The sequence below is a fragment of the Apodemus sylvaticus genome, chromosome 1, assembly GCF_947179515.1.
Source record: "Apodemus sylvaticus chromosome 1, mApoSyl1.1, whole genome shotgun sequence".
Classification (NCBI taxonomy): domain Eukaryota; kingdom Metazoa; phylum Chordata; class Mammalia; order Rodentia; family Muridae; genus Apodemus; species Apodemus sylvaticus.
Window position 1 is genome coordinate 22,517,901 of NC_067472.1, and position 16,954 is coordinate 22,534,854.

The 16,954-nt window shown below is 37.0% G+C and overlaps 1 protein-coding gene across 4 annotated transcripts in view; it reads right to left on the reverse strand.

Moving 5' to 3' along the window:
* Window positions 1-15,763, reverse strand: part of LOC127677153 (cytochrome P450 2C6-like) — a 29,001-nt gene extending 13,238 nt beyond the window's left edge. The window contains exons 1-5 of one of the 4 annotated variants that reach the window (XM_052172354.1): window positions 15,596-15,763; window positions 13,692-13,854; window positions 13,363-13,512; window positions 9,975-10,135; window positions 8,797-8,973 (exon numbers count right to left, since the gene is read on the reverse strand). In XM_052172354.1, the coding sequence (XP_052028314.1) occupies window positions 8,797-8,973; window positions 9,975-10,135; window positions 13,363-13,512; window positions 13,692-13,854; window positions 15,596-15,763 (819 nt within the window). Of the gene's footprint in view, window positions 1-8,791; window positions 8,974-9,974; window positions 10,136-13,362; window positions 13,513-13,691; window positions 13,855-15,595 lie in introns of all 4 variants that reach the window. The other 3 variants (XM_052172355.1, XM_052172356.1, XM_052172357.1) reach the window with 3 other exon arrangements.
* Between the last annotated feature and the right edge of the window lie 1,191 nt (window positions 15,764-16,954).

Genomic DNA, 16,954 nt, shown 5'->3' on the forward strand with positions numbered 1-16,954 from the left:
CCCAAAATATCCAGGAAATCCAGGACACAATGAGAAGACCAAACCTAAGGATTATAGACATAGATGAGAGTGAAAATTTACAACTTAAAGGGCCAGCAAATATCTTCAACAAAATTATGGAAGAAAACTTCCCTAACCTAAAGAGAAAGATGCCCATGAATATACAAGAAGCCTACAGAACTCCAAACAGACTGGACCAGAACAGAAATACTACCCGTCACATAATAATCAAAACACCAAATGTACTAAACAAAGAAAGAATATTAAAGGCAGTAAGAGAAAAAGGCCAAGTAACATATAAAGGAAGACCATCAGAATCACAGCAGACTTTTCACCTGAGACTATGAAGGCTAGAAGATCCTGGGCAGATCTCATGCAGACTCTAAGAGAACACAAATACCAGCCAAAACTACTATATCCAGCAAAACTCTCAATCACCATAGATGGAAAAACTAAGATATTCCATGACAAAAACAAGTTTACCCAATATCTATCCACAAACCCAGCCCTACAAAGGTTAATAGGAGGAAAACACCAATACAAGGAGGGAAACTTCACCCTGGAAAAAGCAAGATAGTAACCTTTCATCAAACCCAAAAGAAGTTAACCAATCAAATTTAAAAAATAACATCAAAAATGACAAGAACTAACAATCACTATTCCTTAATATCTCTTAACATCAATGGACTCAATGCCCCAATAAAAAGACATAGACTAACCGACTGGATACGTAAACAGGACCCTACATTTTGCTGCATACAGGAAACACACCTCAGGGTCAAAGACAAACACTACCTTAGAGTAAAAGGCTGGAAGACAATTTTACAAGCAAACGGTCTCAGGAAACAAGCTGGAGTAGCCATTTAAATATCAGATAAAATTGACTTTCAACCCAAAGTCATCAAAAGAGACTCTGAGGGACACTTCTTGCTGGTCAAAGGAAAAATACAACAAGAACTCTCAATCCTGAACATCTATGCTCCAAATGCAAGGGCACCCTCATTCATGAAAGAAACTTTATTAAAGCTCAAAGCACACATTGCACCTAACACAATACTTGTGGGTGACTTCAATACTGCACTTTCCTCAATGGACCGATCAGGAAAACAGAAACTGAACAGGGACACAATGAAACTAATTGAAGCTTTGGACCAATTAGATTTAATAGATATATATAGAACATTCTATCCTAAAGCAAAAGAATATACCTCTTTCTCAGCACCTCACGGTACCTTCTCCAAAATCAAGCATATAATTGGTCACAAGACAGACCTCAACAAATATAAGAAGATCGAACTAATCCCATGCCTCCTATCAGATCACTATGGAGTAAAAGTGGTCTTCAATAGCAACAAAAACAACAGAAAACCCACAAACACGTGAAAACTGAACAATATTCTACTCAATGATACCTTGGTCAAGGAAAAAATAAAGAAAGAAATTAAAGACTTTTTAGAACATAATGAAAATGAAGACACAACATACCCAAATCTATGGGACACAATGAAAGCAGTGCTAAGAAGAAAACTCATAGCCCTGAGTGCCTCCAAAAAGAATGTGGAGAGAGCATACACTAACAGCTTAATGACTAACACCTGAAAGCCCTGGAACAAAAAGAAGCTATTTCACCCAGGAGGAGTACAAGGCGGGAAATCAACAAACTCAGGGCCAATATCAAGTAGAAACAAAGAGAACCATACAAAGAATCAACAAAACCAGGAGCTGGTTAGTTGAGAAAATCAACATGATAGATAAACCCTTAGCCAGACTAGCCAAATGACACAGAAACAGTATCCAGATTAACAAACTTAGAAATGAAAAGGGAGATATAACAACAGAAACTGAGGAAATTCAAAAAATCATTAGATCCTACTACAAAAGCCTATACTCAACACAACTGGAGAATCTGGAGGAAATGGACAGTTTCCTAGACAGATATCTGACACCAAAACTAAATCAGGATCAAATAGATCAATTAAACAGTCCCATAACACCTGAAAAAATAAAAAGGGTCATAGAAAGTCTCCCAACCAAAAAAAGCACGGGACCAGATGGCTTTAGTGCAGAGTTCCATGAGACCTTCATAGAACATCTAACACCAATACTCTTCAAACTATTCCACAAAATAGAAACAGAAGGAATTCTTCCCAACTCGTTCTATGAAGCCACAATTACGCTGATACCAAAACCACACAAAGATCCAACAAAGAAAGAGAACTTCAGGCCAATTTCTCTTATGAATATTGATGCAAAAATACTTAATAAAATTCTTGCCAACCGAATCCAAGAACACATCAAAACGATCATCCACCATGATCAAGTAAGCCTCATCCCAGGGATGCAGGTATGGTTCAATATAAGGAAATCCATCAATATTATCCACTACATAAACAGACTCAAAGAAAAAAACCATATGATCATCTCATTAGATGCAGAAAAAGCATTTGACAAAATTCAGCATCCTTTCATGCTAAAAGTCTTGGAAAGAACAGGAATTCAAGGCCCATACCTAAACATCGTTAAAGCAATATACAGCAAACCGGTAGCCAACATCAAACTAAATGGAGAGAAACTTGAAACAATCCCACTAAAATCAGGGACTAGACAAGGCTGTCCTCTCTCTCCATATCTTGTCAATATAGTACTTGAAGTTCTAGCTAGAGCAATAAGACAACATAAGGAGGTCAAGGGGATACAAATTGGAAAGGAAGAAGTCAAATTATAACTATTTGCAGATGACATGATAGTCTACTTAAGTGAGCTGAAAACCTCCACCAGAGAACTCCTATAGCTGATAAACTACTTCAGCAAAGTGGCTGGTTATAAAATCAACTCAAGCAAATCAGTTGCTTTCCTATACTCAAAGGATAAGCAGGCTGAGAAAGAAGTTAGGAAAATGACACCCTCCAAAATAGCCACAAACAATATAAAGTATCTTGGTGTGACTCTAACAAAACAAGTGAAAGATCTATCTGACAAGAACTTCAGGTCTCTGAATAAGGAAATCGAAAAAGACCTCAGAAAATGGAAAAATCTGCCTTGCTCGTGGATTGGCGGATTAATACAGTTAAAATGGCCATCTTGCCAAAAGCAATCTACAGATTCAATGCAATCCCCATCAAAATCCCAACTCAGTTCTTCACAGAGTTAGAAAAACCAATTCTCAAATTCATCTGGAATAACAAGAAACCCAGGATAGCTAAAACTATTCTCAACAACAAAAGAAATTCTGGGGGAATCAGTATCCCTGACTTCAAGCAATACTACAGAGCAATAGTGTTAAAAACTGCATGGTATTGGCACAGTGACAGACAAGTGGACCAATGGAATAGAATTGAAGATCCAGAAATGAATCCACACACCTATGGTCACTTGATCTTCGACAAAGGAGCCAAAAACATCCAGTGGAAAAAAAATAGCCTTTTCAACAATGGTGCTGGATCAATTGGAGGTCAGCATGCAGAAGAATGCGAATTGATCCATTCTTATCTCCATGTACTAAACTTCACTCCAAGTGGATCAAGGACCTCCATGTAAAACCAGACACACTGAAACTAATAGAAAAGAAACTGGGGAAGACCCTTGAGGACATGAGCACAGGGGAAAAGTTCCTGAAAAGACCACCAATTGCTTATGCTTTAAGATCAAGAATCGACAAATGGGACCTCATAAAATTACAAATTTTCTGTAAGGCAAGGGACACTGTTAAAAGGACAAAACAGCAACCATCAAATTGGGAAAGGATATTCACCAATTCCACATCTGATAGAGGGCTAATATCCAATATATACAAAGAACTCAAGAAGTTAGACAACAGGGAACCAAATAACCCTATTAAAAAATGGGGTACAGATCTTTTTTTTTTTTAAGATTTATTTATTTTATACATAATGTGAGTACACCACCATTGCTCTCTTCAGACACACCAGAAGAGGACACCAGACCCCCCATTACAGATGGTTATGAGCTACCACGTGGTTGCTGGGAATTGAACTCGGGACCTCTGGAAGAGCAGTCGGTGCCCTTAACCGCTGAGCCATTTCTCCAGCCTGGGGTACAGATCTTAAAAAAGAATTTTCACCTGAAGAAATTCACATGGCCGAGAGGCACCTTAAGAAGAACTCAACATCATTAGTCATTAGGGAAATGCAGATCAAAACAACCCTGAGATTTCACCTTACACCAGTCAGAATGGCTAAGGTCAAAAACTCAGAAGACAGCAGGTGTTGGCGAGGATGTGGTGAAAGAGGAACACTCCTCCACTGCTGGTGGGGCTGTAAGATGGTACAACCACTGTGGAAATCAGTCTGGCGGTTCCTCAGAAAACTGGACATGAGACTTCCAGAGGACCCTGCTATACCTCTCCTGGGCATATACCCAAAGGATTCCCCGGCATGCAATAAAGACACATGCTCCATTATGTTCATAGCAGCCTTATTTATAATAGCCGGAAGCTGGAAAGAATCCAGATGCCCCTCAAAGGAGGAATGGATTCAGAAAATGTGGTATATTTACACAATAGAATGCTACTCAGCAATTAGAAACAATGAATTCACAAAATTTTTAGGCAAATGGTTTGATCTGGAAAATATCATCCTAAGTGAGGTAACCCAATCACACATGGAATGCAATCTCTAATAAGTGGATATTAATTAGCCCAGAAGCCCTGAATACCCAAGGCACAAATTGTATAACAAATGACTCCCATGAAGAAGTATGGATTGGGTCCTTATCCTGGAAAGGATCGATCTAGCATTGGAAGGGAGTATAAGGACAGAGAAAAAGGAGGGAGGTGATAGGAGAAGGGATGGAGAGAAGAAGGTTTATGGGATATATGGGGAGGCGGGATCTGGGGAAGGGGAAATCATTTGGAATGTAAACAAAGAATATAGAAAATAAAAATATTTTTAAAAAGAATATACCTAATTTAAAAAAAAAGAAAGAAAGTCTCCTGACTAAAAAAAGAAAAGAAGAAGGTGGTTTTAGTGTAGAATTCTATCAGACTTTCAAAGAAGACCTAACACCAATACTCTTCAAATTATTCCATACAATAGAAACAGACTGAACACTACTAAACTTGTTCTATGAAGAAACAATTATACTGATACCAAAACCAAACAAAGATCCAATAAAGAAAGAAAAGTTCAGAAAAAAATTCCCTTGTAGATATCGATGCAAAAAAATATTCAATAAAATTCTTGCCAAACAAATACAAGAACACATAAAATGATCATTCACCACAATCAAGTAGGCATCATCCCAGTGATGAAGGGATGGTTCAATATATGGAAATCCATCAATGTAATGCACTACATAAAAAAAACTCAAAGAAAAAATCCACACAATCATTTCATTATATGTTGAAAAGTATTTGACAAAATTCAGCATCTATTCATGTTAAAAGCCTTGGAAAGAACAGAAATTCAAGGTCCATAACTAAACCTAGTAAAAGCAATACAGAGCAAACCAGTAGCCAACATCAAACTAAATGGAGAAAAACTTGAAGCAGTCCCTACTAAAATCAGGGACTAGACAAGGCTATCCTTTCTCTCCATATCTATTCAATATAGTACTTGAAGTTCTAGATAGAGCAATTAGACAAAAATGTAGGTCAAAGGGATCAAATTGGAAAGGAAGAAGTCAAATTATAACTCTTTGCAGATGATGCGATAATATACTTAAGTAAACAAAAAAAAAAAAAAAAAAAAAAAAACAAACCTCTACCAGAGGACTCCTGCAGCAAATGAACAAGTTCAGCAAAGTGGCCAGATATAAAATTAACTCAAACAAATCAATCACCTTCTTATACTCAAAGGATAAACAGGCTGAGAAATAAATTAGTGAAATGACACCCTTCACAATATCACAAACAATATACAGTGCCTTGATGTGACACTAACCAAACAAGTCAAAGATCTATATGACAAATCTTCAAATCTCTGAAGAAAGAAATCAAAGAAGACCTCAGAAGATGGAAAGACATCTTCTTTCCAGGCTCATGGATTGACAGGATATATATATAGTAAAACTAGCCATCTTGCCAAAAGTAATCTATTGATTCAATGCAATCCCCACCAAAATTCCAACTCATTTCTTCTTAAAGTTAGAAAGAGCAACTCTCAAATTTTATCTGGAATAGCAAAAAACCCAGGATAGTTAAAACTATTCTCAACAGTAAAAGAACTTCTGGGGGAATCAGTATCCCAGGACTCAAGCAGTACTACAGAACAATAGTGTTAAAAACTGCATGGTATTGGTACAGTGAAAGGCAGGTAGATCAATGGAATAAAATTGAAGACCCATAAATGAACCCACACACCTATTGGCACTTGATCATTGATATCAAAGGAGCAAAAGCTATCCAGTGGAAAAAAGACAACATTTTCAACAAATGGTTCTGGGTAGTTACCATGCAGAAGAATGCAAATCAATCCATTCTTATCTCCTTGTACAAAGCTCAAGTCCAGGTGGATCAAGGACCTCCACATAAAACCAGATACACTAAAACTAATAGAAAAGAAACTGAGGAAGAACCTTGCACACATGGGCACAGGGGAAAATTTCCTGAACAGAACACCAATAGCTTATGCTCTAAGACAAAAATTGACAAATGGGACCTCATAAAACTACAAAAGTTTCTGTAAGGCAAAGACCTGTCAATAAGGCAAAATGGCAACCAACAAATTGGGAAAATATATTTAGGAATCCTATTTCAGACAGAGGGCTAATATCCAATATATACAAAAAATTCAAGAAGTTAGACTCCAGAGAACCAAACAACCCTATTAAAAATGGGAATAGAGCTAAACAAAGAATTTTCAACTGACAATATCAAATGGCTGAGAAGCACCTAAAAAATGTTCAACATCCTTAATCATCAGGGAAATGCAAAGCAAAACAATTCTGAGATTTCACCTCACACTAGACAGAATGGCTAAGATCAAGAACTCAGGAGACTGCAGGTGCTGGTGAAGATGTAGAGAAAGAGCAACACTCCTCCACTGCTGATGGGATTGCAAGGTTGTACAAACACTCTGGAAATCAGTTTGGTGGTTCTTCAGAAAATTGGGCATAATACTACCAGAGGACCCTGCAATACCACTCCTGGGCATATACCCAGAGGTTTCTCCAGCATGTAATAAGGACACATCTCTACTATGTTCACAGGAGCTTTATTTATAGTAGCCAGAAGATGGAAAGAACCCAGATATCCCTCAGTTGACAAATGGATACAGAAAATATGGTGTGTTTACACAATGGACTACTATTCAGATATTAAAAAATATGAATTCATGAAATTCTTAAGCAAATGGGTGGAACTGGAAAATGTCATCCTGAGTGAGGTAACCCAATCACAAAAGAACACACATGGTATGCATTCAAGGTAGCCCAGAATCTAGGAATAAACAAGACACAATTCACATATCAAATGAAACTCAAGAAGAAGGTAGAACAAAATATGAATACTCTGGTCCTTCTTAGAAAGGGGAATAAAATACCTACAGATGGAAATACTGAGACAAAGTATGGAGCAGAGTCTGAGGGAAAGACAATCCAGAGACTGCCCCACCTAGGAATCTGTCCCATATACAGTTCAAAAATCCACACACTGTTGTGGATGCCCACAAGTGCTTGATGACTAGAGTTGGATATAGCTGTCACCTGGGAGGCTCTGCTAGTGCATAACAAAGACATAGGGGGACACTCTCAGCCACCCATTGAACTGAGCACAGAGCCCACAATGGAGGAGAAAGGAGCCAAGGAAGTGAAGGGGTTTGCAGCACCTTAGGAGGAACAACAATATGAGACACCCAGTACCCTCAGAGCTCCCAGGGACAAAACCATCAACCAAAGCGTATACATGGAGTTACCCATGGCTCCAGATGTGTAAGCAGCAGAGGATGACCTCATTGAACATCAGAGATAGGAGAGGCCCTTGGTCCTGGGAAGGCAAGATGCCAGTGTAGGGAAATACCAAGACAGGGACAAGGGAGAGGGTTGATTGGGGAACAGGGGAATGGGAGATAAGTTATGGGATTTTTTGTGGGGGGAGGGGTGAACAGGAAACAGGACAACATTTGAAATGTAAATAAAAACTATATAGCTAATAAATATGAAAAAAGAAAGAACAAAAGAAAGAGAGTGAACTTGAGAGTGGGTTGCTGTATGGAAAATATATGAAATATTGAGAGGAACTGGGGAATAAATATGACTATATCTTGTGTGTGTGTGTGTGTGTGTGTGTGTGTGTGTGTGTGTGTAAGAAATATTCAAGAATGAAAAAAATAATGGGAAAAAGTCCTTATCCAAATACCTACTCTACAAGAAATGTTACAGACATTCAATAATCAAGTAAATAGGACAATAAAAAAATGACATGCAAAATAATAAAAATCTCCATTCAGAAAAAAAAAGGTGCTAGAGAGATTTCTCAGTGTTTAAGAGCAATGGCTGCTCTTTCAAAGGTCCTGAGATCAAATCCCAGAAACCACAGGGTGGCTTACAACAATCTGTAATGAGATCAGATGCTCTCTTCTGGGGTGTCTGAAGACAGCTACAGTGTACTTAGAAAATAAATAACTCTTTTTTAAAAATGACTTAAAAGATAAGTTCAAAATATTGAATTATATGTGTTCCTGAATCCAATTTAGGTTCTTAAATACTCAATAAATATTAAAGTTGCTTTTCAAATGACACTAGACTGAGCTTTTATATATCTCTGGCAAATATCTAAAAATTCAGTGAAGGAGGAAATACTTGAAAAATCAAATAAATGGGTATATGTATCAACTTTACCTGCTTCTGCTTAATCAGGTAATAATCAATAAAATCCTGAGGATTTGTAACATCCAGTGATACCTGATGTTCTTCTATTTTCTTCAAAAGGTAGGTTTTAACATAATCGAAATTTTTAGCTACTGTCTTATGACTTCCTGGAAAATAATCAGTGAATACAGGAAAAGAATTGCAGAACTACAAGGAAAAAAACAAGAATTGATTAAATGCATAAGGTATAATAAAAAATGAAAACATAGAATAATATAACAAGCCTGATCTAGATTTATAGTTATATATACAACTCATGTTCACATTGAATAGAGTTGATTCATTTTATAAATTTGAAATATCACATGATATAAACTAATGAAATTCATACATTTTTTATTCCAGTGGATGTTAAGATAACAGGGTAACTGTCTTCAGAAAGCTTTACAATTAGCCAACCTCTGATATGAAGTGAGAACACAGAAGTGAGGGGGACTATTTTAAAGATGCCTTGACAACAATTGCACAATTTATTGACTACTCTGTGGTCCATAACTACTATATAGGCAGAGAACAGGAGATGCTAATTCTGCACAGGGAAAGATAGTGAAGATAATTGTGGTGCACATACCATAAAACCTTTCATATTGTCATTTATTCCTCTTCCCTTTTAAGGGAAGATCCAAACTAAAGCATCAAACATTTGGATGATTTCAGTGTTTCCTGAATAATTATTCCAAATTTTTCTTAGTAGATTACTATCTTTCTAAGCTAAGGTATTTCTGCCAAATACCAGAATGAGTAAGTCCTAACGGTTGACATTAAAAGAACGTGTGGGTATTACGAGAGTATTCTATGAGTGACTAGATATCGGTCTCAAAATCAAAGGATTAATTATATTATTAATTAATAATATTAATTAATTCTATTATTAATTAATATAATTGATTCTATTAATAGTTCTCTGGAGGTCAATGATTAAAAAAAACATTAGACAGGGAGCTAAGTAACTTCAGCCATCTCAGCATTTGTCCCTTGTTTTTCTTCCCGTTTAGCTAAAGACATAGGTTTCCCTTCCAGATGACCTTCCCATACTACTCTAGGCAGAACATGGATCCCATCCCATCTCTATTAGTCCACGTGTAATTTGGCCTGTGACAAAGTATGGCCATAGGTTTGCTTTCAGGAGGAAAAATATTTTTCTACACCTGTATCCAGGGAGTGCTCAGAATCTTGATATTCTCATTGAGTTTTTTCATCAAGATAAGAAAATCTGGATCTTTATACTCAAAACGATTCCCGAAAATAATGGAGCAGATGACATTGCATGGAACACAGCCCAGGATGAAGGTGGGATCACAGGGTGAGCCTGAAGAATGGGAAAAATTGTAAAATGTTATTAAAATATACCAAAAGGGCACTTTATCCTTGTTAATGTGTACAGTACATTTAGAAATTTTAAGTAGTATTTTGTCTACAGTCCTCTAATAATGAAATATTTAATATATATGGAAACAGCAATAACTTTTACTTTTAATATGAATTAACTTCACTCAAATATTATTTTCCATCTTCTTTTTGCATTATTTTAAAGAAAGAACTTAAAGAAAAGTTTCTTCAGTATTTAAGCAGATAACCTGAGTCTTCTGTGACAGGTATTTCCTGGATGAGTAACATTCACAATGACAGCAAATTAAGATCTGCTCGCCCTCTAAGAAAAAAGAGTGGCTGCAGAGAGAAATGGTATGCACAACAGAAGACAGAACTATAATATACTTAGAGGAAGATGAGATAGTCTTAATGAAAACAGTCCAAGATTAGTTAAATAAGTCATTTGGTTAACTTTGTATGGGAACTGGTTAAACTTATGGTCAGAATGTAAAGGAATGCAAATTGATCCATTCTTATCTCCTTGTACAAAGCTCAAGTACAAGTGGATCAAGAACCTCCACATGAAATCAGATACACTACCAGCCCCAAATACATGGGCACAGAGGAAATTTTCCTGAACAAAACCTCAATGGCTTATGCTTTAAGATAAAGAATTGATAAATGAGACCTCATCAAATTGCAAAGCTTCTGTAAGGCAAAAGGCTTCTGTAGGACAAAATGGCAAACAACAGATTGTGAAAATATGTTTACCAATTCTACATCTGATAGAGGAGTAATTTCGAATATATACAAAGAACTCAAGAAATTAGACTCCAAGCAATCAAATAATCCTATTAAAAATGGGGTAAAGAGCTAAACCAAGCTAAGTATATATTAGCCCAAAATCTGAGAATACCCAAAGTACAATTCACAGATCACATGAAGCTCAATAAAAATAAAGACCGGAAGTATGGCTGAACTGGTTCTTCTGAGAAGGGGGAACAAAATACTCAAAGGAGCAAATATGTAAATAAAATGTAGAGAAGAGACTGAAGACCATCCATAGACTGTACCATCTGGGAATTCATTCCATATACAGTCACCAAAACCTGACACTATAATGGATGTCAATGGTTGTCTCCTGAGAGGCCCTGCCAGAGGCTTACAAATGCAGAGGCAGATACTCACAGCCAAACATTGGATTGATGACGAGGTCCCCAATGGAGGGTTTAGAGACAAGACTGGAGGAGCTGGAAGGGGTTTTCAAGCCCAATGGAGGAGTTAGAGAAAGGATTAAGGAGTTGAAGGGGTTTGCAACCTAATAGGAAGAACACTATCAACCAACCAGATCCCCAGAGCTCACAAGGACTAAGTCATCAACCAAAGGGTACACATAGATCTAGCTGTATAAGTAGCAGAGGATTGCCTTTCAGGCATCAAGAGGAGGAGAATTCCTTGATCCTTAAAGGCATAATAGATGTCCCATTGTAGGGGAATCACGGGCTGGGAGGTGAGAGAAGGAACAACATAATAGAAGCATGGGGAGAGGGGATACGATAGGAGCTATCCCCAAAGGAGGCAAACTGGGAAAGGGGTTAACATTTGAAATGTAAATAAAGGATATATCCAATAAAAGAATTTTTAAAAATATGAAATCAAAGACATTTATGATATTTCTCTCTCCACAAAAAGCTAAAGTCCCTTTGAGAAAACATATGTATTCTGAATTTTTATAAACAACATCTGACCCTCAAAAAAAAAAGAACACATGAGGATTTACACTCACTGGTAAGTGGATATTAGCCCAAAAGCTCGGAATACTCAAGATACAATTCATAGACGACATGGCACTCAAGAAGAAGGAAGACCAAAGTGTGGGTGCTTCAGTCCTTTTTAGATAGGGAAACAAAATATTCATGGAAGCAAATACGGACACAAAGTACAGAGCAGAGACTGAAGGAAAGGCCATCCAGAGACTGTCCTACCTGGGGATCCATCCCATATACAGTCACAAAACTCAGGCACTATTGTGAAGGCCAAGAAGTGCATGCTGACAGGAGCCTGATATAGCTGTCTACTGAGGGGCTGGGCCAGAGACTGACATACACAGAAGTGGATGTTCACAGTCAATCATTGACCTGATCACGGGATTCCCAATGGAGGAATTAGAGAAAAGACTAAAGGAATGAAGGGGTTTTCAACCCCATAGGAAGAACAATATCAACCAACCAGAGCTCCCAGGGTCTAAACCATCAAACAGAAAGTAGACATGGAAGGACCTATGACTCCAGCTGAATATGAAGCAGAGGAGAGTTATGTTGGGCATCAATGGGAGAAGAGGCTCTAGGTCCTGTGAAGGCTTGATACCTCAGTATAGGTGAATGCCAGAGCAGGGAGTTGGGCATGTGTGGGTGGGAGGGGACACACCCATATAGAAACAGGAGGATAGGATAGGGGGTGGAAATCGGGAAAGGGAATAACATATAAAATGTAAATAAATAAAATATCCAACGAAATCTAATAAAAAGTTTGTATGTTTTGCAGATTAATGCTATCATGTGTAATTTCTTAAAACATACAAATCACAACAAACAATAATTTTTCAAATTGTGATAAAGTTCTATAATAAACACATCTAAGGAATGAAAAATATACTTTGATTAATAAGTATCCAGGACTATGAAAATGAATGTTTAAGACATCTTGACACATCAGTGAAGTTGTGGAGACCAAAGTAGCTCAACAAAATGAAAACAAGTATCATCTGGTTTGGGATCCATAAACAAAGCATGGATAACGTCACTGCCACCATTATCAATAGCATTTATTCTCATGAAATGATCAGCATTAAATAGATATGTTTATGCTAAGGATGTAACTCTTTGGAAATTTAAAATAAAACCTGTGTTCATGATACCTGATTCAAAAAACAACAGAAAAACCCTTCTGAAAAAATAGTTCCAGTAGAGCCTTTGTATTCTAACCTATAACAGAATGGAAAAGTTAGACCCTTTGTACTCTAACCTATAACAGAATAGAAAAGTTAGATCTTTGTACTCTAACCTATAACAGAATAGAAAAGTTAGATCCTTTGTACTCTAACCTATAACAGAATGGAAAAGTTAGATGCTTTGTACTCTAACCTATAACAGAATGGAAAAGTTAAATCCTTTGTACTCTAACCTATAACAGAATAGAAAAGTCAAAACGCAAAGCTTTCCTCACCATTGGTTTTCCTCAGTTCCTCCACGAGGCACTGTGCTTCCTCTTGAACACGGTTTTCAATGGTCCTTTTTCCCATGCCCAAATTCCGCAGAGTCGTGAGTGTAAACCGTCTTATTTCTTTCCATCTATTTCCATGGCTAAAAAAAATTCCTAAAGAAATAGGAATGGAAGCTACAATGTGATCCCAAAAAGAGAAAAGGGCATCTGCAAAGACATAACCTTAGAGAGGCCCAGTCTGAGCCCCAGGATCAGGTCTAGCCTTTGCTTTCTTTCTTTTTCTTCACTGTAAATGCTGCCCAGCTCACAAATGAACATGCACACTCACTTACCAAGTCCTTTATTAATTTTTTCAACTACTGGGAAGCTTCCTCTATCAGAAAACTCCTCCCCATGATCAATCAAGGCTTCTTTCACTGCTTCATACCCATGCAACACCACAGTGGGCTTCATGCCAAAGTGCAGAGTGAACACAGGGCCATAGACTTTTGAGAACTGAAAATTTGAAAAGAAGCAATGGATAATTGTCACTTCTCAGTAGGTACAAAGTACCCTGTGATAATCCAGGCAGTTGATATTTAGATTACATTGAAATGTTACATCAAAATATTCAGCAGGTCTCTTGATCCTGTTTCAATAACTGAGGCAAGAGTTTTCCAGATTCTTTCTGGGGATGAATTGCTCATGAGTTAAAAACTCCCATTCCATGGGTAGTCAAGAAACCCTGACATTGATATTGATGCTCTGTTGTGCCTACAGACAGGAACCTAGCATGGCTCTCCTCTGAGAGCCTCTATGGGCAGCTTACTGAGAAAAATGCAGATACTTACAACCAAGCAATGGACTGTAGGAAGAATAAAGAAAAGTAGGAAGAGGTTACAGGAACTGAAGGGGATGGCAACCCCATAGGAATACCAACAGTGTAAACTAACTTGGACCCCTGGATGTTCCCAGAGAGTAAAATGCAAACTAAATATCATATACAGGCTGGTCAAAGGCTTCTGGTACATATATAGCAGAGAAATACTTTATCTAACCACAGTGGGAGAGGATGTGCCTAGTCTATAGAGACTTGATATCTCAGGGAGAAGGAAGAATGAGAAACATTCACAGAAACAAAGGGGAAAGGGAATGGGTGAGAACTCTGTAAGGGGGAATCATAGGCAACATTTGGTCATGAAATAATAATAATAATTATTATTATTATTATTATTACTTAACATTGGTACTCAGCTTTTTTATCAGTTGATGCCTGGACAAGCTAATTTCATGTTCAGTCAATACTAAAATATGTATCAATGTTCAGATGACTGTTTCAGGAACACCTGCAAAGCTTTTCCTGTGAAACTTAGCCCCAGGAAGAAGAGCAGAAGTCCATAATGAGGAAGCTAAGTTCATTCTATCCTTACTACAAATGTGGAGAGTGGGTAGTACTGGAGGTGCACACAGCACAGACATCTGCTGAGAGAACAACTTCTTAACCTGGGACATTCATGGTCTGGGTCCCAGAATAAAACCCAATGTGAATAGTATCAATTATATTTAGTTCTCTTATTTAGTGTATTACTTTACATCTATAGATATTTTCTCTTAATACAACACCAGTTATTCAAAGAAAGTCATTTCAAAATGCTAATGCCAATAAATACACATCTTTAAAGTGCTACTTGACCTGGTGGATAAATGCAATGAGCCCTTTTCCAGAGACTTTTAGAAAAAAAAAAAAAAAGGTGGAAAACAGCAATAAAATAAAGATGGGAAGAAGTATACATAATTTTTGCAATTTTGCAAATGTTATCCTAATATGCAAAGAACCAAATGTTCTCTAATTCACAATAGAAAATCAGTTTTTTCTCAATTTCTGATGGGGAAAAGAAATGTGATTTTACAGGTTTTTAACTTCACGATCATTGATTTCAATACTCTTTTAGGTCAGTCCTGAAAACATGGGCAAAGATAACATTATATAAACTATACAGGTTATATTTAGTAATATATGTATATAAATGTACATATATGCATATAACAATTACTAAAAGAATAAGTCAGGGATTTTATAAAGAACAGTAAGGAGTGTATGGGAGGGTTTGGAAAGAGAAAAGAGAAGGAAGAATATATTATAATATTAAAATAATAATAACAAATAATAATAATTAGAATCTCATAATAAAGAGAAATTTTTAAAAGAACAGTTTGATTTATTTTGCCTTGCAAGGTGCTAGGGGAGCATACTTACACTCGTTAAAGATTGGGTGATGTTCTTTGCATCTAGCTGAAAGAAATTGCCAATAATAGGGAGACCAGTAGGGCCAGGAGGGAGACTCCCATTCCTGGAACTCTGTCTCCATAGTGAGAGGAGAAGGAGAGAAGAGAGGGTGAGCACCAGGAACGTGACCAGATCCATTGAGCTCCTCCTTCCTGACACAGCTGTGATCAGGCAACACAGAGCTTTTATCCTGTGGCAGCAGAATCAATATGACATCACAATTGACTAATCAGCTGCAGCTCTTTAATCTGTGTTTACATGGACTTTACCGTAGTAGTAATGACAAAAATAAGCTGTTCTTCATGCTTAAACATTTCGTAATGTAGCTCAAACTATCTACTCATCTACTAGATCTTCCTTTGCCTGAGCAACTGTGCCCAGGTTTAACAGTATATTTAATATATTTATTTGTTACCTTAAACATTTACAGATGCTTTTGAATAAGTGTAGCTTTATAAGTATTTAACAGTCTCTGGCAAATACAGCTAAGTAAATAAACTGTCTAGTGTTACTCAGACATCTTGAATAAAAGATGATATATTATCCTGTCCTTCACCACTGTACAACACAAGTCATGGAAAATCAAGGCTGTTGTTATTTGTTCTAATGATGAAAAGACAAACAGAAAAATATTCAGTGTCAAACAGTTCATAGAAAAAAATGAATTCAAAGAGATTTTCTTATGGCCATAGATATTCACCATGGTTTTATTACATTTTTTTTATTTAAAATAGATTCTTGTCTAGTACCATACTCCAGGCCACTCATCCCTCCCACATTTCTCCACAGTTTTATTCCTGCTCTGTTTTCTGTTCAGAAAAGTGCAGGTCTCCAAAATATGACAAGCAAACTGGGCACATCAAGATACAGTAAAACAAGACAAGAGCCCTCAAATTGTGGCTGGATAAGACAGAAGGAAAGGAAAGGAAGTTTCAAGATCAGGCAAAAGAGCCACTCCCAATGTTAGGAGTACCACAAAACAAGTTACCAATCTATATGACTACATAAGAAAAGTATTTGGATTGTCCCCTTCATATCACTCCAGACAAGAATCTAGCAGCCCAGTATAACTAACCACGAAGACATCAGATAATTGCACAAAAATTACTATGAGCCCTTGACTGTATTGTCTCACCCAGAAAAGGTGTTTTGTATTTTTTATTCTTGTTTAAATTAGAGTTACTATTGCTGTGATGAAATATCATAACCAAAAGCAAATTGTGGAGGAAAGGTGTTAATTGGTTTACAATTCCACACCATGGTTCTTCACTGGAAGCAGCCAAAAGGGGAACTCAAGCAGGACAGGGCTCTGGAAGTAGGATCTGATGC